Source organism: Triticum aestivum, chromosome 3D (genome assembly GCF_018294505.1).
Source record: "Triticum aestivum cultivar Chinese Spring chromosome 3D, IWGSC CS RefSeq v2.1, whole genome shotgun sequence".
Classification (NCBI taxonomy): Eukaryota; Viridiplantae; Streptophyta; class Magnoliopsida; order Poales; family Poaceae; genus Triticum; species Triticum aestivum.
The window spans coordinates 436,602,874-436,624,865 of NC_057802.1; the positions used below are offsets into that span (position 1 = coordinate 436,602,874).

Genomic DNA, 21,992 nt, shown 5'->3' on the forward strand with positions numbered 1-21,992 from the left:
ACTTGTCCACCCCGACTCCGCCTGTCTCTACATGTTGGTGCCCTGTCTCCCAGCTTCTTGCCACTCGAGGCAAAGGCTTGGAAGAGGGAGGTGCATGCCACACTCGCAGAGCTAAAGGCTGGGATAGACGAGGAGGACATTGTCGAGGTCGTGAAGGGAAAGGCCATCATGGAAATTTTCTTCTTCGACACTGCCAGCAACCCAAGCTATCATTGCTAGCTAATTGCCCGTGTGGTACAATGGGGCCATACATACTCTAGTGGTTCAACACCAATCATGTCTCATATTTGTTTTTTTTTGTGAGATTTGGTTTGAGTATGGGTGGGAAGGCAAGGAAAGTTTTGATTTGGTTGAGGTTTGGGTGAGATTTGAATTGATTTGGTTATGGGTAGGGAAAAGCAAGGAAAGTGTTGATATAGTTTAGTTGAGGTTTATTTTGATTTGGGTATGGATAGGAGAATGCAAGGAAAGTTTCGATTTTAATTGAGATTTTGGTAAGATTTTATTTTATTCGATTTGAGTTGGTTTTCATAAGATTTGATTGAGTTAATAGAGAGGAAAGGAAAGCATTGATTTAGTTTGGATTATTCCAAACCAAGGGAGAGAAGGGGAGGGAACGAAATCACATTCCAGGCGGCTAATGTGGGGGACATTGCGAGTAAGGAACAGAAGAGGTGGCTCGACTTGTTCGAGCTAAAGATGGAAGTAGGGTGCCATGGTTTGACTAGAAAATTATGCTTATCATGCCTTTGACTCCATGTTAGGTCTGAATTTGAATTTGAATTTTTTTGAAAAATATACATTTTGAAATGTTGTTGAATTGTCTGACATTGAAGCATTAATGTCAAATTGGAGTTGAAATAGAGTTCATATGCATATAAGATACCTATTGGAAAACTACCGAGGAAAAAATATACTAGTTAGATACTAATCTGAAATAGCAAAGGGCTACAAAACCTCTAAAATAGTTTTAGAGTCCAAGACCACTCTAGAGGGTGCCCTTCTAAAGAGTCTGCCAGAGTTGAACGAATCAATTTAAAACTGCATGTACACAGTATACACGGGTACACATTACAAAACCCACTGTGGTCGGCATATGACAAACAGGGGAGATGAAACACCAGTCCGACCGATCTTACAGCGTTCCTCGTAACGGGCGTACTCCCCTAGCTCAGCCCTTCATCATGCTAAGTTGCTAGCCATTGTAAGTTCAGATTCAACTTCCTCTGAAGTGTTTGCGATTCTTCGTCTTCGTTTTGTGGAAGAAAACCAAGGCCAGTGACATCTACCGCATATGCGTCCTCACAGGAGTGGCGGAAATGTACTCGTTCAGTAAACTCTTGTATTGCGCCTCCGCCTGCTGAATTTGGAGCCTTAACTGTTGCTCCTGGACACGCAAGAAAATTATAAGTTCGCAACTTCCATCAGCAAAGTGCGGTTTAAAGCAAAAATGTTTGTACTACTGATGACCATGGCAATACCTTGAGCAAAAGCTCCTTCTCAGCCACCTCCAGCTCCAAGCACCTAGAAACAACAAATTTCATGAAATTTAGCCAAAATTACCACTGTTTGCTAAAAAAGGCAGCAGGTGGTTTTCGTACTCACTCTTCATGGAGCTGCTGATTCTCAAACTTCAAGTGCTCGAACTCATTCAGATCCCGTTCGGTCATGCGTTGGCAAATCTGTGGCATTCAAAGGCAGAAGTACAAAGTTGTAAGTTAATCAAGTGCCATTGCAGTGGTAGGCAGAGAACACCTCTGTCAAGATGGATCATCCACGGAGGCACAGGATCGACCAACGCCGTAAGCCTGTAATCAACTAGCAATAGAACGTAGACTGACCTGATTATCGACCTCCAAACTCTGTATGGCCTGCCTCTTGCACGGATCCATCTGGACATCATCCTCGTTTCTCCTTTTTCTTGTCTCCGCTGAATCAGTGGCAGGCACCATCTGCGCAGCTGGCATGGAGCAAGGTGCGTGCCCGCTGGTTCCGGCAGGAACCGACAGATGCGGAGGAGCAAAGGCAATCGGAATAGCACTCGCGGGGTGATCGCGGGTGCCGCCTCTCCAGGGGGCAACTGAGAGACCGGCACCGACTGCGTTCCTCTCGGACGGTTCAGCAATGGTGTCTGATGCTGTAAGCATTCCAGGAGGGGTGGGAGAAACGGATGCACGGGGCTTCTTTTGGTATCCAATCAGGTGACTATGTAAATCCCTGGAAGCAAGTGGAAATACTAATTACAGAACAGAAGCAGACTTTGGTGGTTGTGGATTTGGAAGAAACAGAAGTGAAAACAGGAGTTACCAGTACTCAGTTGTCATGTCTTTCAAGCGAATGATCAGCTTCTGATACAGCTGCGACTTCTCAAAGTCTTGCTTGTCATGAGTGGGCTTGATAAAGTTCGCCTCCAGCACCCCAGCGACGCCTCTACCTTTACTGCTTGCAGAACTCAACACTCGATGGAAAGGCTGAACAGAGTTAATTTTAATGTAAACAATCAGATAAATGTTTGTTTGAACCGGGCTCGGCCCCTTTCCAAACAATCAGATAGATAAAGATAATAAGGATGTGATTAAGTTGAGCTTGTTTTGATGTTTATATGCCCATTGATCATCTTGAAACAAAGTCAACACGGAGAGAATTTGAGGCTCACCAATATAAGGCGATTCCTATGGTAGATATTAAATCCATGCACACTAATTGTTGGAGCACCGTTCAAGAATCCGATACTTGTAACAACCTCACCCTGAATTAAGCAAGTGGACGCAAAAATGAGCAATGTAAACATGTGGATGCAAAAAGGAACATTGAATAAATTTAATAATTCCATGTTGACATGATTATAGTAAATGAACGGGCAATGTGGGAGAAAGACGTGAAACTTGGAAAAATAATGGTGTATTTCAAGACAAACCTCCTTTTTTCGTAGGAATTCTAGGGGTGTATAAGAAACAGCTTGACGGTATATGAGGTCAGTCGCAATGCTGTGGCGCTGAACTTCTTGTCCCCGAAGTATGATCTTGAAGTACCCGGGCAGCTGCAAATATAAGACAGAAGCATACACCTGCAAAACGCTAATTCAGCAATTTTTCATGAGCATCGGAGGTAAATGATTAGCCGTGTGATAAATACTCACCCTAAGAGAATAGCGCAGTTGATTTGACAGATGGTTTTCGTTCGTTCTTTTGACAGCATTAGTTGTTTCTGCTGGATTTGGCGCACCACTAATCATAATATCCTGGTGAAAGGGAAAGAGAACTTCATGACTATGAATGCCACTTCAACAACACAAAAAATTATACAAAGTCATTTAAGAAATAATATAAACATCTGATGCTTACTTCCTCCTTGGTGTCAAAATCGAGCTCCAGAACACCATCGTCATTAGACCACAAATTGAACACTATAATCTTTGTGCCATGTGGACCAATGTCACTGAACTGTTCCTCATCAACCATAAAATTAAAACAATCATTAGTACACTGAACTGGTGATAAGCTACTAGTAGGTAGTAACTACTAAACGAAATAGTACTAGCTACATGTTTTGTTTGAGCTTGATTGTTCCCCCCTTTGCAACCAATTGTGCCGTTTATCTCGAAGACAATCAGACGAAACTTCTAGCTTTGAAAGGTCTAAGATTTGCATGTTTGGTAAAATCATTGTCTTCTAAGGGTGTAATAAAAAGATAGTATCTACAGAACAGCAGCCAATAGGAAGGACGTCTAACTTACATTGCCCATCAGATCTTCTTCTGTTGCAAAAGGGGACCATTTTAATAACACGGACAGATTTGAGCAGAACTGATCTGCACCATGTCGCTCATACTGTATAGCGTCCCCTGTCAATAAATCGTACTTGTAGTCCACCTAATGAAAACAAAAAATATCATCAGAACCATCAGCATATTTTGATCACTGTCGTGCCAAAGAAATCGGTTCACATAGCATACCATGGGAACTACGACATCCTTTTGACCGGTTTCCGCCAAGAAGGTGTAAGAGAGAAGACCCACCGATTGTGTAGGTCCACTGAAAAACCAGTAGTAGTTTGGCATTAACTCAATACAAAGTAAGGCACAAAGATAACAAGTTATTGCACTAAAGCAAATAGAAGTGACTTTATACCTGCCCTTCATGCAACGACTGAAGACGATAGCGTCTGCCCCTAGCCGCATTGTGCTAGTCTTGAAACCGTTGCCATCTGTCAGGAAGCCAATTGCCAATACATGAGAAGTTATATAGTTTTGGGGACAGAATAATTAAGTATGAAACTGAGTTAGTAGAACGTACATTGTCCAATTGAAGAACCCGATTGCTTGTCGGAAAATCCAAAGCTCATGCAACGCCTCATGGAATCTGGGTCCATGCCTCCGCCATCATCTTTTTTAACAAAAAGCAAATTCATAAAAACTATTTTAGTTTTCTGCAGCATTTATGAGTTAGGATACTCTGGTGTTCGAACTCAATGTAATGCAAGATTTTCCGATATTTCTTTTAGTAGTTATATCTGAATATAGTGTCAGATTTACAGATATCGCCTGCCATTCTGAAGGAAGAAAACATAGTACTACGTACAAGATTAACAGGGTTACCTTGAACAAGTAAAGCTGGCGAGCCGTTTCGCTTGTTAACGATTTTGTCCACCACGATTCTAGTAGCACCAGTTTTGATCTGCCATCAAACAAATCCAATCAGACATACGATCCCAAATTACGTACAAAATGCGCTCCTATTCATCCCGGAAACGCAATGGAAACAATGAAGCTACTGAATTAAATTACCTCGTCGACCGCGTTATCCAGCAACTCTGCAACGGCTGCAATTAAGGCAGAAAGAAGGTGTAAAGACGCAAATGCACAAGCAAAATATTAACTTTTGGCAGCAAACGAAGAAATTAGAGCAGCCGCGTAACCGCTCACCTCCAAATGGCCATTTATGCGAGGTCGCGTTCGAGTGGAGGAACTTGGGGTGGACGCACATTCGGCTCCCCACATCTGCCGAGGGAGGGCAAGCAAGAACGGACGGTGAGAAAGCATGCGAAACGGCGAAATTGGCAGGAAAGAACCGGGACATTGCGGCGTGCTTACTTCGAGGCGGTTGCGCGGGGCTCCCGCCGGCCGCGTCGTAGTCGCCGGCGCTCCAGAACTTCCTGCTGACCCGCGCGGCGGGGAGAGGAGGAGGAGCGGGGCCGCGAGCCGGGGCGCCCGCCGCCTCGACGTCGAGCCTCCCGTCGCGGCTGCAGCCGCCTTCCGGCTCGAGGGAGGCGGCCCGGTTGACGACGCAGGCGGCCTGCTGCGGGGCCGCGGAGACGCGCGCGCCGCGGCCCAGCGGCGTCGGCGCCGCCTGGCAGACGCCGAACCCGGGGACGCCTCGCTGGCTGTGGCTGGTGACCGGGGCCAAGAAGGGCTTCACGTCCCGCCGCGTGTCCATGGGGTCCGTCGTCGTCCCGGTGTGGCGGTTCCCTGTGCACATGTCAGACACGATGGATCAGTGGCGCGATATGGCCGTGCAGTTGCGAGATCACGTCCCTGATTAACCGAGAGAAACCAGCAAATTCTCCACAGCAGAAAACAATCAAAGAAGTGTGGGCAGAGAAAATATAGCAAAAGTAATTTTCAGCCCTGATGATGAAAGGTTTAAGGCAAGAAGAGTTTGGTAAACCTAATTTCAATACCTTTTGATGAAGCACCACAGATTCAATCTTAAAGTGTATGTGCCCCTTTAGGCTATCTACATGGGTATATATATACTTGAATAGAAGTGGGGGAGGGGAGGGGAGGGGAGGGAGTCCGATTTGTACAAGACTTGTTTGTTGAATCAGAGGAGGAAACCAATCTACTCCTATTTGTATGCCTACCCTTGGGTATCCCTAGCTTTTAGGAGACAACTGGTAGTTTAGATTTGGTATTGGTAGTTATCCTTCCACTTTTTTAGGAAGAAAGAATATTGGAGAGGACTCCTCCAAGATCTATACCATGTGAATAGGACAAACCAAAACAATCTCTTTTTTTTATGTTTATCCTTTTATTCATGTTGATTTTTTTGCCAATGCTAGAAAACTCATCCTCCCTGTAAAAAAATATATCCACATCTGGTTGGACAACACATGCAAGTCCACTCAATTAATTACCTTGTTATCTTATTCATAAGAAAAAATGACCTTGTTATCTGAACAGTCTCTCTCTCTCAATTTTTGTTTTTTGGCGATTTACGTTGAATTGACTATCTCTACTACGTTCGTCTCACCTCCTTTTGTCGCCCCTATGTAATTTTTTCTATACTAGAATAATGCCCATGCGTTGCAACGGGATATAAATATTCTAGTACGTTAGATTATGATTTACCTGTCAATAATACTGCGATTGTGTAAATAAATGTTTATCAAATTCTGACCGTGAATTATCTTATATTTTGATTAGAAGTTTGGCAAGTAAATTAAAGTGGAACTAGTTCAGAAGGTAAGTAAATTAAGGCGATTGATTATCATATACATGGAAGGTTGGACAAAGAGGTGGTGAGAAGAAAGGTGAAATGGAACCTTACGTTCTTTTTAAGTAGCCGAGATTGACTCAATCAAATCAAATCAAAATCTTACAACCTCGACTAAATCAAAAAGTTCCTTACCTTCTTCTACCCATATGAAATAATCAAATTTTACCAGAACATCAACTAAATCAAAACTTTCCTTGTCTTCCCCACTCAAACCAAATCAGATCTTATCAAGGCATATGATAGGAGTAAGATTTATGTCGAACACGATTGCTAAACCACTAGAATATGTATGCAGCCCTTGCAATGCATGAGTAATTAGCTAGTAACACAGTAAAATTCCTCGAAGGCTAGGTTTTCTTAACAACCAAGAGCAAGTATTTAATCTTACCCCTTTTTCCGGTGCTCCGGCGGGCTTACGCCGGCCTGAACCATTTTCATCTTAAATAAAAGTGAGATAGAACACAGCGGGTACGACAGATAGTACCCAACACAACACACGCGAGGAGTTACAAAGAACAACAGAGGCGACAAGAGAATAATTAGGAGTGAGTCGCGACAAACAGCCTACACCGAGAACTACACGTTGTAACTACGGGACAAATATTCTATGCACAATTACCGTAATTTGTCGAACATTTTATTATGCATACAAAAATAAAATTCTAGCTATAAATTAAATCAATCCTTATTGTCATTTTATTTGGTAAGCCAATAAGACGTGGGTTAGTTGAGGTGGTTTTCATGGTAAACTTTGTCAGACAAAATCAACAAATCTGAAAACTGCATGAGCAGGCTGAGGCAAAAAGAGGCGGACGAAAGAAAGGAACGTAAGACAAAGCCCTGTGTATATTTTTAGTAAAGATATATTCAAGATTTTTGATAGTCGTATAAAAACACAAGAGTTTTTCGATAGGCTATGATCCTCCAAAAATATTCAAACAAGCTCACAATCGATCTAGATGCAAAACTCAAATAAGGCCCTAATGGATCTAGATCCAAAAATCAATTGTTTTTCTTTCTTAAGAAAGTTAAATTGCCTGATGTACCACAATACACAAGTAGACAAAGTATCTCACCAAGAAAATCCTTTGGACAGTACAACACAGGAAGAGGAAAACCTTGAATATGTTTAGAAGCTCAAGATACTTACGTGTGCCTGTGGATTCACAAGTCGAGTTACTTTTCTCTTGTCACCTATCCACTTCCGCGGTGGTTTCTTGGATCAGATCAAGCGACCTTGATGTTGGATGCTTTTTGGGAATTGATGAGGTCTCTTAATTTGTCAATAACTTCTGTTGGAAGTTCCTTCAACTTCAGAAGCTTTTGCCCTGCCCTTGATGACAGTGCCAAATCCTAGCAATTGGGGATCTGCAATCTAAGGTGTTAGTACAATGAAACCCTCCTCACATATTTATATGCCAAGAGAATATCCCTGAATCTTTAGGCATTGGTCCAAAACAGAGTCATGTACATATTTTGAAGGAAGGAAATATGTCTAGGAACATATACTGGGCAGGTACCCAGTTTTCTTCTTCTTTTGAGACAAAGGTACCCAGGTAGAAGTCCTAACTCCAACACGTGATTAACAAAATAATCCTTCGGTCAAAACAATAGCCTGACCAGCAGAGTCCTTGTAGGATAAGCCTTTCTTGTTTGATATTCCAAATATCCATGCCTAGTATAACTCTAACGGTTTTGCTGAAACTCATTCAGCTGAGATTTTTTTTTGGTCTCATTCACTTTTTAAACCGTAGGATTCAATCACGTCGCGGTTCATGTTTTGTCGAGGAGGAAAGCTTCATAGCGAACAAGGCGCAGCCTATCAGTTCGGCTCGCAGACCATTTAGGTAGTTTCAAAAGATATGATGTGCTTGGCTGTTATTGTTTTAGTGTGTGCTTCTCACCTGCTGTAAAAGGCCAATTCGGGCATTGTAGCTGCTCCAGTATTTGATCTTCATATATTTTGCTTTTGCAATATCCTGTTCTAACACCTGAAAATGGAATACTTTAACAATATAATCTTCCTGACTTTCTGCAACTCATTTTTGCTGTAGTCCAAAATTATATGTTTATGTTTATTGCCTTTTTAGTGTGTTGATATTTGAAAGGGGAACAGGGCAACGTGTTGCACTCTTGCTTTTGTTAGAGCACTATCCTTTTTTTGTTTTTTTTTGTCGCACCATTTTTCGTGTCCCACGCTGGGTTTTAGCCCGCTGGGCATGTGTGGGCTTGTGACCTGGGTCCGGTGTCCTAGGCTACCGGGAGATAATACGGAAACACGAGGCGTTTTTTTTTTTGCATTTTGTTTTTCTTTGCTGTTTTATTTTTTATCCATTATTCCTATTTAAGTTTCAATTTTACCTGCCTTTTTCTTTTGTTTTAATTTTTTTGTTTTCATTTTTTGGTTGGGAGAGAACATGTAAAGATTTTTGAAACTTATTTATACTCAAATGAGATTGGGTTAATTTTTGAAATGTACTAGAAGATATTTTTTTATACTTTTATTTTGTGTTCGTGGTTTTTTTTCTCTCATTTGTGTTTTCTTTTTTATGATTATCAATATTCATATTTTAGACCCACAAAGAGGATGACAGCTAGATCCATTCTAGAATCGAAGAGAGCGTGAATGAAAGTAGTGGTTCCATTGATTTTTTTATCTCCTCCGATTGCATTACAACGGGAGTAGTAGTGGTTCTAGATTTTTTTTCTGTTTTTCATTGAAAAATTTGGATTTTTGTTGTTGTTCTAATTTTTTGCAAGTTCATATTTTTACTCGTGCTTCCGTTTCTCATTTTATTTTTTATCTCCATTTTTTTCATTTTTGTTCTTGCTATTTTTTCTTCTTCATCTGTCGAGGGTCCCCAATTGCATGTCGACCATCGACTCGCAACTAGTGTGTTTGTGTGTGCGTGCGTGTGTGCGTGTGTGTGTGTCGAGGCCCCCGGTTGCATGTTGACCATCGACTCGCAACTAGGGTGTATGTTTGTGTGTGTGTGTGTGGAGGGTCCCCAGTTGCATGTCAACCATCGACTCACAACTAGGGAAGTGTGTGTTTGTCAAGGGCCCCCAGTTGCATGCCGACTCGCAACTAGGGGTGTGTGTGTGTTTTGTCGTGGCCCCCAGTCTCATTTCAACCATCGACTCGCAACTAGGGGAGTGTGTGTTTGTCGAGGGTCTCCAGTTGCATGTCGACCATCGACTCGCAACTTGTGTGTGTGTGTGTGTTTGTCGAGGCCCCCAGTTGCATGCCGACCATCGACTCGCAACTAGGGGTGTGTGTGCGTTTTGTCGTGGTCCCTAGTTGCAACCCGACCATCGACTTGCAACTAGGTGTGTGTGTGTGTGTGTGTGTGTGTGTGTGTTTGTCGAGGCCCCTAGTTGCATGCCGACCACCGACTCGCAACTCAGGGTGTGTGTGTTTGTCGAGGGTCCCCAGTTGCATGTCAACCATCCACTTGCAACTAGGGGAGTGTGTGTTTGTCGAGGGTCCCCAGTTGCATGTCGACCACCGACTCGCAACTAGGGTGTGTGTGTGTGTTTGTCGATGCCCCCAGTTGCATGCTAACCATCGACTCGCAACTAGGAATGTGTGTGTGTGTGTGTGTTTTGTCGTGGCCCCAGTTGCAACCCGACCATCGACTTGCAACTAGGGTGTGTGTGTGTGTGTGTGTTTGTCGAGGCCCCCAGTTGCATGATGACCAGCGACTCGCAACTCAGGGTGTGTGTGTTTGTCGAGGGTCCCCAGTTGCATGTCAACCATCGACTTGCCACTAGGGGAGTGTGTGTTTGTCGAGGGTCCCCAGTTGCATGTCCACCATCGACTCGCAACTAGGGTGTGTGTGTGTGTGTGTGTGTGTTTTCTATGCCCCCAGTTGCATGCTAACCATCGACTCGCAACTAGGAATGTCTGTGTGTGTTTTGTCGTGGCCGCCAGTTGCAACCCGACCATCGACTTGCAACTAGGGTGTGTGTGTGTGTGTGTGTTTTCTATGCCCCCAGTTGCATGCTAACCATCGACTCGCAACTAGGAATGTGTGTGTGTGTTTTGTCGTGGCCCCCAGTTGCAACCCGACCATCGACTTGCAACTAGGTGTGTGTGTATTTGTCGAGGCCCCCAGTTGCATGCTGACCATCGACTCTCAACTCAGTGTGTGTGTGTGTGTGTGTTTGTCGTGGGTCCCCTGTTGCATGTAAACCATCGACTTGCAACTAGGGGAGTGTGTGTTTGTCGAGGGTCCCCAGTTGCATGCCGACCATCGACTCGCAACTAGGGGTGTGTGTGTTTTGTCGTGGCCCCCATTTTCATGTCAACCATGGACTTGCAACTAGGGGTGTGTGTGTTTTTGTCGAGGCCCCCAGTTGCATGTCGACCATTGACTCGCAACTCAGGGTGTGTGTGTGTGTGTTTGTCGAGGGTCCCTAGTTGCATGTCAACCACCGACTTGCAAGTAGGGGAGTGTGTGTTTGTCGAGGGTCCCCAGTTGCATGTCGACCATCAACTCGCAACTAGGGTGTGTGTGTGTGTGTGTGTGTGTGTGTGTGTTTGTCGAGGCCCCTAGTTGCATGCTAACCATCAATTCGCAACTAGGGGTGTGTGCGTGTGTTTTGTCGTGGCCCTAGTTGCAACCCGACCATCGACTTGCAACTAGGGGGGGGGGGTGTTTGTCGAGGCCCCCAGTTGCATGCCGACCATCGACTCGCAACTTAGGGTGTGTGTGTGTGTGTGTGTGTGTGTGTTTGTCGAGGCCCCTAGTTGCATGCTAACCATCGACTCATAACTAGGGGTGTATGTGTGTTTTGTCGTGGCCCCCAGTTGCAACCTGACCAACGACTTGCAACTAGGGGGGGTGTTTGTCGAGGCCCCCAGTTGCATGCCGACCATCGACTCGCAACTCAGGGCGTGTGTGTGTGTGTGTCGAGGGTCCATAGTTGCATGTCGACCATTGACTCACAACTAGGGGGTGTGTGTTTGTCGAGGGTTCCCAATTGTAACTCCACCCACGATACACAACTAGAGCCGGACCCATTTTTTGTCCCAGTTGTAACTCCACCAACGACATGCAACTGGGGTCTCATCTATATTTGTCTTAGTTACAACTCCACCACCGACATGCAATGGGGGCCCGCCTTTTTTCTTTTCCTAGTTGCATGTCTACCATCGACACACAACTGGAGCCCAACCTATTTTCGTTCTGGTCTGCATTACACCCTGACATGCAATTGGGAGCCCCACATTTTGTATCCCAGTTGCGAGTCCTGCACGAGTCTGCAACTGGGTGCTCGACTAATTTTGTTCTAGTTGCAATGCCATCCTCGATATGAATTAGGACCCGACCCATTTTTTCAGTTGTAAGTCCACCCTCGACAGCACCTCGACCCAACCTGTTTTTGTCCCAGTTGCACGTTCACCCTCGACATGCAATTGCATGCCACAATAAGATAACAATTAAGGTCAGGAGGAGAGTTATCAGCCATTTGCATCTCCACATTTTAAAAAAATATTCATCATTTTTCCTTTTTATTGTTTTCATCTTTTTTTAATAAAAGTCATGACATTTTCATAAAATTGTTTACATTTATAAAAAGCATGGTTTTTTTAAAAAATATTTTTATTTTAGAAACATAAAGAGTTTTAAATTTCACAAACATATTCTGTATTCACTAACTTTTTTGAATAGTGTGTATGCATGCATGCAAAGGCAAGGGATGAGCAACTAAGCTCGTGGATAAAATGAGTGCCTGCGCAAGTTGGTTTGCATGTGTACAAGTGATCAAGCCAGTGATATGTAGCTAGCTTTGACGGTGTACATGAAGACATGGACGATGTGTGACATATATAGAAGTTGTAAAAGTAATACTAGGTCCAACACGAGAAAGAGAAAAACTAGGTTGAAAAAAAGTAGCAGCGAGGCCCTATCAACCTGTTTTTGTTTCCATGAATGATTGAAACAAACAAACAAATTGTATGACGTCATCAATATGTCATCTGAATGAGACCAAATTGTGTCTCATTCAGCTGAGTTCCAAGCGCTCCCTAACTCTAATCTACGCTACCTAGGCCTACTTGAGTTGGCTCAGCATAAACAACAAGAGATTAGAACGTAATATAACAGAGATTTTTTTTATAAAAAAAATCAGAGATATAATATTTGCTCAAAAGAAAAGAAAACAGAGATTAGAATAGATAACAATTTTGGAAACCTCACGCGGCAAGGAATCCAGTCGGTTCTCTGCGTACTTGAAAACAAACCTGAAGGTAGAAAGAATCTGACTCATATGTGGAGGATACCAAATTCCAAACCGAACGTGACCGACAAAACTAGAGAAACCAGAAACGAACATGTTAGCTATTAAAAAGCACTATTCTAAAAAAGCACTATTCTAAAAAAAGCTATTTATTTTAGGGAAAAACATTGCTATTTTATTCATTGTTCATAGGGCAGTGATCTGCGCCGGTGAGCCGGCCGAACGATTCGGCCGGTCGCCTGCCCACCGTCAGATCAGTTTGCCTGGGGCCGTTAGATCACGCCCTTCAATCGCCCCCTTCCTCGCACGCACGAACGGCAACAACACCCTTCATCCACCCGCCATGGACGCTGCGAGGCCTGACCTTGAAGTATCACCAGCTTGCCGCCGGTCGCCGCCCTCACCCCCGGTCGCCGTCCTCGTCGCCCCCAGCCGCCGTCCTCGTCGCCGCCCGGTCGCCGTCCTCGCCCCCGGTCGCGGCCGTCCTCGCCGGTCATCGCCCGGCTCCCCTGGTTGTTTTTCCTTCCGCCAGTTGAAGCTTTTCCACTGCCGCTTGAAGCTTTTTCCACCATTGAAGCCTTTTTCCCGCGGTGGAAGATTTCTCCTCATGCCGCTCTGAAGCTTTTCCTCTAGCCGGATGAAGCTTTCCCACAAACGGTTCAAACATTTTCTCCTGGGTGGAATCTAGACACTTGATTGGTTCCAGCAAATAAATATGTCGCTAGTAGCAAATTTATACACCGGTTGTAGCATTTCTCCACCCTGGTTGCAGCTTCTGCCGCGTTGGCGTTCGTAGCGGACAGTCGACTGGTTCCAGCAAAAAACGATGCCAGATGTAGGAAAAATAGATGCCGGATGTAGCAAAAAATTGCTTGTCCAGCAAAGAACAACTTTGATGGAAGCATTTTTGGGTACTACTTCCAGCAAAACACTGCGCCGGTTCCAGCAATCCTGATCCGTGGTTGCAGCATCACACCACCCACTCCTAGTCCAACTTGTCGGGTGATTCCAACAGCTCGTCGGAGTGAATCCTGCAGCTCGCCACCGTTGCTGGTTCAAGCAAAAACAGTACGCGGTTGCAGCTCCCTCCCCAGCCGGTTGTAGCATCTGTGCGCTCCCACTTCCGTGGTTGCCGGTCGAGGTAGTAGCTCATCCCGTTGATTCTCGCCGTCGGCGCCCTGAGCAGCTGAAAAAAAGCAGTGGATTGGGTTGAGACCCGCATGGTGGCGGCGCCCTTCGGCGACCGGCCGGCGAGGCGGCGGGGCCGGGCGACGAGGAGGCGAGGCGCCGGGCGACGGGGCTCGTGTGGGGCGCGGCTCGTAGGCGCGCGCGGGCTGCCTGGGAACGACGCAGGGAGGGATGGATAAGATGAACGAGCCTCACATCGGGAAGACGTGGTTGTATGCGCGTGTGTTGTGCGTGACGAGGCAGGAGCGGCCGAAGTTTCGGCCGGTGCGCCGTATCTAAATGTTTACCTTGTTCATAGCCCCCTCTACGGAGATCTCCAAGCTAACACAATCCGGAGTCACAAGGAACCAAGTTTTACATAACGACTTACAGCAACCTTTCCTAGCAAGTATATGCGCTACCTTTTGCGGAACCACGCACCCATACCACCCTGGAATCTTGAAACTGGGCTAGGAGTTCCTTAATCTCTTGGACAACTTGTCCGTTCATTGATAAGTCCCGCTGCTGGCTGGTGATCTTACCCACAGCAGTCTGCGAGTCCATCTCCACCGTTACCTTTTGGGCGTTAACTTCCTGCGCTGGAAGAATACCTCGATGACAAGCAAATAGCTCTGCAGTCTCCGGATCGACAGCAGCTAGGAAAAAATGGCACACTCCTGCCACAAACATTACATGGTAGTCCCGAAGAACAGCTCCACCACCTCTTGATCCGCCCCGCTTAGCCAGTGCCCCGTCCGTATTGACCTTTGTCCAGCCCTCCTCTGGTTTCCTCCAGGATTCCAAGGTCCGGCGCACAGGTGGGTTTGTTGGAGACTCTCTGATCGCTCTCCACTCTTCACCAACGCGAACAACTCTCTCGGAGACCGAGCCCGGATCCTCAATCCGGCTGCTCTCCCGCGCACTGTTGCGCGCAAGCCACAGCTCATACCACGCCCTCATAACAGTCCGTTTCTCCTCATCTGCTGCACACACAAACCAGTCTAGTACCCATGATAGCATGTTGTCCATCAAATCTATGTGTTTAGGTAGCTGTGGCAATGGGACCCCTATTTCTTTACTGAGCAGTCTCCAGAACTGAACCAAATGGGGGCAACGCCACACCCTGTGGACAATGGTCTCCTCTCTCCCACATGAGATACACAAAAAACTCTGGGATTAGAAAGCACTAAGGATGGCAATGGGTAGGGTATGAGCAGGGTAGAGCAATACCATACCCATACCCGTATAGTCAGTGGGTACAAAATTCTATCCATACCCGTACCCATGGGTATGAAACTTTACCCATACCCATACCCGACGGGTACCCGTACCCGTTGGGTACCCAGCGGGTAGAACAAATAGCACACGAGTTGTTCACATTTTACACTCATTGATAGCACATTTGACAAAAAACAAATATCTTAGCTCAATAACAGGTAGATGAGTACAACATACTCATAACTCAATAGGAGTAGAAAAGTCACATGAAAAATTAATGATTAATTGACGACAACTTAATATTAGTTCACAAGCAGGCGGGGTATGGGTATACCCGCGGGTACAAGATTATACCCGTACCCTACCCATGACTTAACGGGTAGGGTATGGGTACTACCCATGGGTATAAAAGTGTGCCCATACCCTGCCCATATGGGTACCCGCGGGCACTCGTACCCATGGGTAAAATTGCCATCCTTAGAAAGCACCAAACTCCAGATCAGGCGTGATTGAGTCTACCTAGTGAAAACGACGTGCTTGCGCCGCAACCTAGTGACACCAAAGTACAATTTACTTCGATGTTGTTTAAGACTGGGACATCCACATTTTAAGGTCTACATCAGCGACTTCTCTGTCGATGTTTGTACAAGCTCTTGGGTCTAAATAAGTTTGCTCCGTTGAGGCAGAGGTCCAAAGAAGGCAACGAGCGTTGCTCATGACAAACAGCCGGTGCATGCAGAAGGAAGAATACTTGGACACCCCAGGAATTTGAATGCGTTTCTTAATAGTGCCTTTTTTAAGGTCTGTGTTACTTAATACATCACCTTTTGCCTTTTTTAAAAAAGTGTATATTATTTATATATATTCTATTAACTTGTAAGGTGCGCAATGGACCACCAGTAGGCCACCATAGAGTGAAAAGAGCATCCTTATTCCGGTTTAGAGGGTTGGCTTGCAGTTTCTTGTAATTTCTTTTCTTTTCGGTACATACCATTTTAATTTAATATATTTCTTGGTAAGCTAAATTATCTATAGTTATCGTGAAAAAATACATGACAAATGTTGTTGCCACCTCATCTAGATTGGTTTAATTCAGATCTAGTCATTGTGTTATATTTCTTTTTGCCCATTGGTATCCCCAGAGGAGTCACAGCCTGATCCAACATTCAATCATGATAACATTGTGTTGGCATCTGTTATCATCATTCGCCACCGTCAGGTGTGTGCAATGTAAACAAGGGGTTGAACTAACAGTGTTTAGATAGTGATAGGAAAGACCTATAGTCAAACGAAACGAGAAAAATATTGATGAGGAGGACGAGGGAGTAAGGGTGTTTTTGAAGGTGGAGCATATTGTCTAGCAGAAGCAACCGCGGTGTGTTGGTTTTGATGAAGCCAAGACAATGAATCCTCAATATGGATTTCAGTGGAAATGAATCAACATAATGTCAAGACATAAAACCCACAGGTAGGTGAAACAAGAATCTACGGTATAATACCAGAACCGTCCATGTACCAACATATTTTGTGGTAAATGATTGTAATCTAAACAATACATACAATTGGAACCTCAAGATCCTCAAATTGATAAACATCACAAGTGTAAAGTTCCGCCAAAACACATTTTAATGCCTTACCTTTATATTCGGGCCGCAATCCACGCTCTTACTCCAAGGTGATGCAGAGACCGAAGTAACCAAATTCAGCACCTCTTTGATTCTGCATATTTGAAACACAAAAAAAGAAATTGCATGAACACGTGTATGTCAAAGCAAAAACACATGATTCACAAGAGGATGGAAATGGATGGATATATTCATATGAAGTCCAGTGCAAATGAATCATAAGTAAAGAAAACCCGTATGGATTGTAATCATACGGATCAAACAACCTTCGTTGGGATATTTTCGAAGGATTAAAAATCCTCTACAATTCCTTAGTCCCTTTGAATCTATGAGGACCTTAGATCTAGATCTATTGGTATTATAGACCCGAGATTTAGGATGGACAACAATCACAAGCGGTGGGTGGATCAAGGAGGCGGCCATGCGCATGACTAGTGGGCTAGGCATCGGGCAGCAGGAAGTGAATCTTATATCAATGATTTGGTGAAGATAAGAAAAGATGTTATGAGACGACGTCAGTGTTGAATTTGGAAGAAAGATAAGAGACAAGTGTGACGAGAACGCCTTCAAAGTCGTGTGGATGACTATGATATCCCATCTTTCAGATCTAGTCTAGCTGGCAATTGCCATATATTCAGATGATATTCTACCTTTGTTCCTTTTTTCTTTTGTAAGAGAGTCCGGGCATTTCTTTTTCCTATTTTCCGGTCAAGCAATCTTTTTATGAGGAAACAATCAAGCAGACTATAAAAGGAAGGAAAAGGTGTTGGATACTTACAAGTAAGGCCACCGATGAGGAAAATGTTATTCGACGCTTCACGCGCCATATATTAGTCATTTGGTAGAAAATGCACACTTGAGATTGCACACCTTTGACCGGCCCATATAACGAGCTAACAGTTCATGTTTTCTGGTATTGGGAACATTCGAATGTTCCCTCGTCTATTTTTCTTCCTTTTCCATGTTTTTCATCTACCGTTTTACCGATGCCTTTTCCTTTTTCCCTATTATTTTCCCTTTTTATTTTTTCATATTTAGTTTGAGAATATTTTTCAAATGCGTGAATATTTATTGAAATTCATGAATACTTTTATATTCATATATTTAATAAAACACTAATATTTTTCAAAATATTGATTATATTTATACCGTGAATATTTTACAAAATTCTTATATTCTTAAATTCATGAAAAAATAAATTTATACCGTGAATATTTTTTAAATAAAACTGTAACGTTTTTTAAATAGTTCATATTTTCTGGAAATGCATGAACATTTTTAAAATTTCTGAAAATTTATACATATCCAAAATGATTTTTAAAAATCTTTAAAAATTATTGGTTTCACCATTCAAAAGAATCAAACGAGCCGATCGAGCATACTAGCAGCGAGCGAAACTTTCATGGTTTGAGGACTAGTGTGCGCTTCAGAGGCATCTTTGGCGTCTTAACCGCTAAATTGGGGGAACGACTAAACCGAGGGTAACCCATGCAAGGTCACTCCACCTGCAAAACCAGAAAAAAGAACAGGTATAAAATCAAATTTTTCCATAGTGTGTTCTTCACACGAGAAAAAATGATTCTTTTTAAAAGACCTAGAAAATACCAAACAAAATACTATTTTGAACACAAACAACCAAGCCAAATCCAAAAGGTAAAAAAAACCTAGGACCCCCCCCCCCCTCCAAAAAATGCATGCACAAAAAAATATGCTCCCATGGATGCCCCTTACATGCGACACATGATGATGGTTGGACGCACCATGCAGCATCTGCTAGCGTGGCGTGTGCCCTGCGCCGCACACTGGGAGGCCAAAGCAGGGGTACCCGCTAGCTAGTCAGTCCCTATTATACATCATCTTGGAGAATTTGCTAATTTTTTTCTTTGAGGGGTAAATCCAAGTTTTATTGATCAAAAATCATGAAATGTGGGACACAATTCATGTCATGAGGTTGGCCAAACCACATGTGGCGTCCTGAACTAGAGTAAGCAAAAACTTGGCTAGACTATGTGCTTCATAGTTCACAGCAGATTCTTCAAAAGTAAAAGTGCAAATAGTCCGTCCTATTTTACATCATCTTGGAGATTTCGCTAAATAGTAAAAAAGAGAGTAGAATTTTGACTTTTTTTTTAGCTGTAGCAGAATTTCACTCTTTCTTTGAGGGGTAGAATTTTGCTATTTCTTTAGAAGATAATTTCGCTAAATATTTTTTTGGAGGTAAAGATAATTTCGCTAATTTTTTTTAGGGATGAGAATTTCGCTAATTTTTTTTGAGGGGTGAGAATTTCGCTAAATAGTAGCACCCCATCGATGATCTTCTTAAAAGAGCCCATGAAAAAATCGAGCAGGCTTTCAGCAGTACAGCCTGCTTCACTACGTGATCCGAAAGGGCCCAACTTGCTCGACCGAGCCAACGCCTCGCCGAAGCAGGAAGTTTCACGGTCCAGCAGTCCCACCCCAATTCCAAACCGAAGCGGCCGCGCCGGCGTCGCACCGCTCACGACGCCGGACCCCTACTCCCCATGTCCCTTCCTCACCACCTCGCCGCCGGCGAACTCCTCACCGCCCTCCGCGGCGCCTCTTGCGCCTCCTCGGCCCTCCGATTGTACCACCTCCTCCGCATCCGCCTCCCCCCCTCAGATCCCTGCTCCTTCGCCGGGCGCGCCGCCGTCTTCGCCCTCAAGCCCCTCTCCGCCGCCGGCTCCCTCCCTCTCCTCTCCCACTTCCACGCGCACCTCATCAGGTCCAACCTCCTCGCGTACCCCCAGGTCGCCTCATCCCTCCTGCGTTCATATTCACTCCTCTCCCCCGCGGCCGCCCACCACCTGTTCGATCAAATGCCCCCTGCCACCTGCAACCTGTTTGTTGTCAACGTCATGCTTTCGTCCCTGTGCCGTTCCTCTGACCTCGCCTCCGCACGCCTATTCTTTGACGACATCCCCGACAAGGACATCGTTTCTTGGTCGACTATGCTCGCTTGCTATTTCTCCAATAGGAGCGTAGCTGATGGCCTTGCCTTCTTCCGCACAATGACATTCACCACCACACTTGCTCCAGATTATGTAATGCTCGTTACCGTCCTCACAGGATGTGCGTCGGCTGGCTTGCTGCAGCCGTTATGCAGATCCATTCACGGGTATATTGTGCGGCGCCAGGCAGTCAGTATGCACCTCGGGACATCGCTTATTGATTGCTATGCAAAGGTTGGCCGCCTCGATTATGCTTCCCGTGTCTTTGCGCGGGTGCCCTCCAGGAAAGTGATGCACTGGACTGCAATGATTTGTGGGATGGCTATGCATTTGCATTATGACGAGGCTATCCAGCTGTTTGAGGAGATGCGCCGGCAAGGAGCGCGACCAAATGAGATGACATTCACTGCCGTGCTCAGTGTATGCGGGCATGCTGGACTGGTGGAGCAAGGGAGAGAGTTCTTTAAACTTATGGTTGAGGAATATGATCTTGAGCCAACTGTACATCACTACGGGTGCATGGTTGATATCTTTGCAAAGGCAGGTCAGTTGGAAGATGCTTATGAGGTTATCAAGACCATGAGAGTGGAGCCAAATGTCATCATCTGGACTTCGTTGCTAGCGGCTTGCAAGAGGTTTAAGAATTTTGACATTGCAATGGAGGGACTAGAGAAAGTATTGGCAATGGAGATATCTGATGAAAATGGTGGATTATATACTCTTATATCTGACCTGTATGCCATGGGTGGGCGGTGGGATGATGCGTTGAAGGTTAGGAGATTGATGGAGGAACATAATGTGCGGAAAAACAGAGGGTCGAGCTCCATTAAGGCGCGCGAAGCACCTGGCTTGATTGTTCCTGCAGTCAGTTGATCTTTTGCACAGTTCAACATCTGCAAAGTTTTGGGCTGAATTGTTGGATGATACTCTTTTTGTTAGACTTGCCACAGATGTATTCAGCGGATAGCTCCACACGTTGCTTGATGAAATCCAGCTGAGGCCTTGTGGGAATCAGCGGGATGAATACAAATTTCCGGTCTATTCTCCTGCAATTATGGGTTGAGATATTAGAAGAATGATTTGGTCTCAACACAGGCGATTCACGCGCATATGATTGTGTGATCATGTGTTATGAGCAAACCAAACTCATCACTGGATATCCTCGTGGTCATGTACTGATTTCCATCTTCTTCATTGTGCCCATAGGACTGGAGATAAGGGATACAGATTTCTTTGATTTGTTGCCATTTCGGCCTTTCAGAGAGGACCGAATGCAGACTAACAATGGGGTGTCAGGTCAGTGGCGGAAAATGCCATTTGATTCTATACTAGTATTTGTCAGGCTGTTGCTAACAAACAATGTGCAGCCCTGAGCGTTTCAAATAAATTCTTCAACATCGGGTCCTGGCAACGTTGTTGATCATCTGTTATTTTGCTGAACGGTATGGCAGATGAAATCTTTGTAGTGCCTACATACACAGGTAATCCTGGTGCGCTCTGTTAAAGCTCTTTCAAAACCTGTTGTATTCGAGCAAGAAACTGTGCTCTGATGTAAAAGGAGCTTCGATGTAAAAACATGTTGCTGGGATCATGGAACTGAGTTCTTCTGTAAAAAAAGAAGAGAATATTTTGCCATGCCTGTACTTTATGATTGCCATTGCCATTGCCTTGCTATAGTACCATGTAATTCACCTGTGATTAATTGCTTTATGGGGAAGCGTCTGAACCATTTGAATGTTTACCTCATAGTACACACATAGATATGGCTTGCACTATGGCGTGACGCCCTAGTCTACGCCGCGGCCCGGCTGACGCGTGAGCGGGACAGTTGACAAGAACCGACGGAAAACTTTTACGCCAAGTGACACTTTTAATCTTGATGTTACCAGCCGCCTGAAAGTTCCCAACATCACCAGAGGGATATACTGTGCTACTGGCCGAGGTATCTTGAGATCATCAGGGCAATTTGTATCGTCCCGCGCGATCCAAGAGCATATACCGTGCTTCCTGAGCTCTCTGAAAGTTCCGTGTCCGCTGTGCTCCACAGCTCTCGCTGTCAGCCAGACGTCGCAATAACGGTGGCCGTTCCGCCCAAGCGACAGCGCGGCGGCCGCGGGCGTCCGACGCGGTCGGGTCTCGATCGGAAGCCTTGCGAGCGATCGCGGACAAACAGACGAAAGCGCTTGGCTTGGCTGCCCCCGCCCGTTCCCTCCCCGCCGCGGCGTGCGTACGTACAGGCGTGCCGCTATAGCTTCCTCCTCCCGCCCTCGG

The 21,992-nt window shown here is 44.9% G+C and overlaps 2 protein-coding genes across 4 annotated transcripts; one reads left to right on the forward strand and one right to left on the reverse strand.

Moving 5' to 3' along the window:
- Positions 1-1,021: 1,021 nt before the first annotated feature.
- Positions 1,022-7,869, reverse strand: LOC123074876 (protein MICRORCHIDIA 6). Of its 3 annotated transcripts, none has more exons than XM_044497609.1 (18): positions 7,647-7,869; positions 5,092-5,466; positions 4,924-4,998; positions 4,786-4,820; positions 4,597-4,675; positions 4,295-4,384; positions 4,130-4,205; positions 3,955-4,033; positions 3,737-3,871; positions 3,345-3,443; positions 3,140-3,241; positions 2,918-3,067; positions 2,657-2,749; positions 2,308-2,471; positions 1,842-2,217; positions 1,606-1,682; positions 1,482-1,524; positions 1,022-1,387 (listed from the first exon to the last, which is right to left on the reverse strand). In XM_044497609.1, exons 2-18 carry the CDS (start codon positions 5,432-5,434, stop codon positions 1,286-1,288), a joined length of 2,118 nt encoding a protein of 705 aa, XP_044353544.1. In that variant the 5' UTR covers positions 5,435-5,466; positions 7,647-7,869; the 3' UTR covers positions 1,022-1,285. The 3 variants fall into 3 exon arrangements, with proteins under 3 accessions (XP_044353544.1, XP_044353545.1, XP_044353543.1); XM_044497610.1 differs by lacking the exon at positions 7,647-7,869 and adding an exon at positions 5,679-5,805; XM_044497608.1 differs by lacking the exon at positions 7,647-7,869 and having other exon boundaries at positions 5,092-5,556.
- Positions 7,870-19,187: 11,318 nt separating this feature from the next.
- On the forward strand, positions 19,188-21,438 carry LOC123079448 (pentatricopeptide repeat-containing protein At1g33350). The gene has a single exon (XM_044502217.1). It carries the CDS (start codon positions 19,275-19,277, stop codon positions 20,592-20,594), a length of 1,320 nt encoding a protein of 439 aa, XP_044358152.1. The 5' UTR covers positions 19,188-19,274; the 3' UTR covers positions 20,595-21,438.
- Positions 21,439-21,992: the final 554 nt, after the last annotated feature.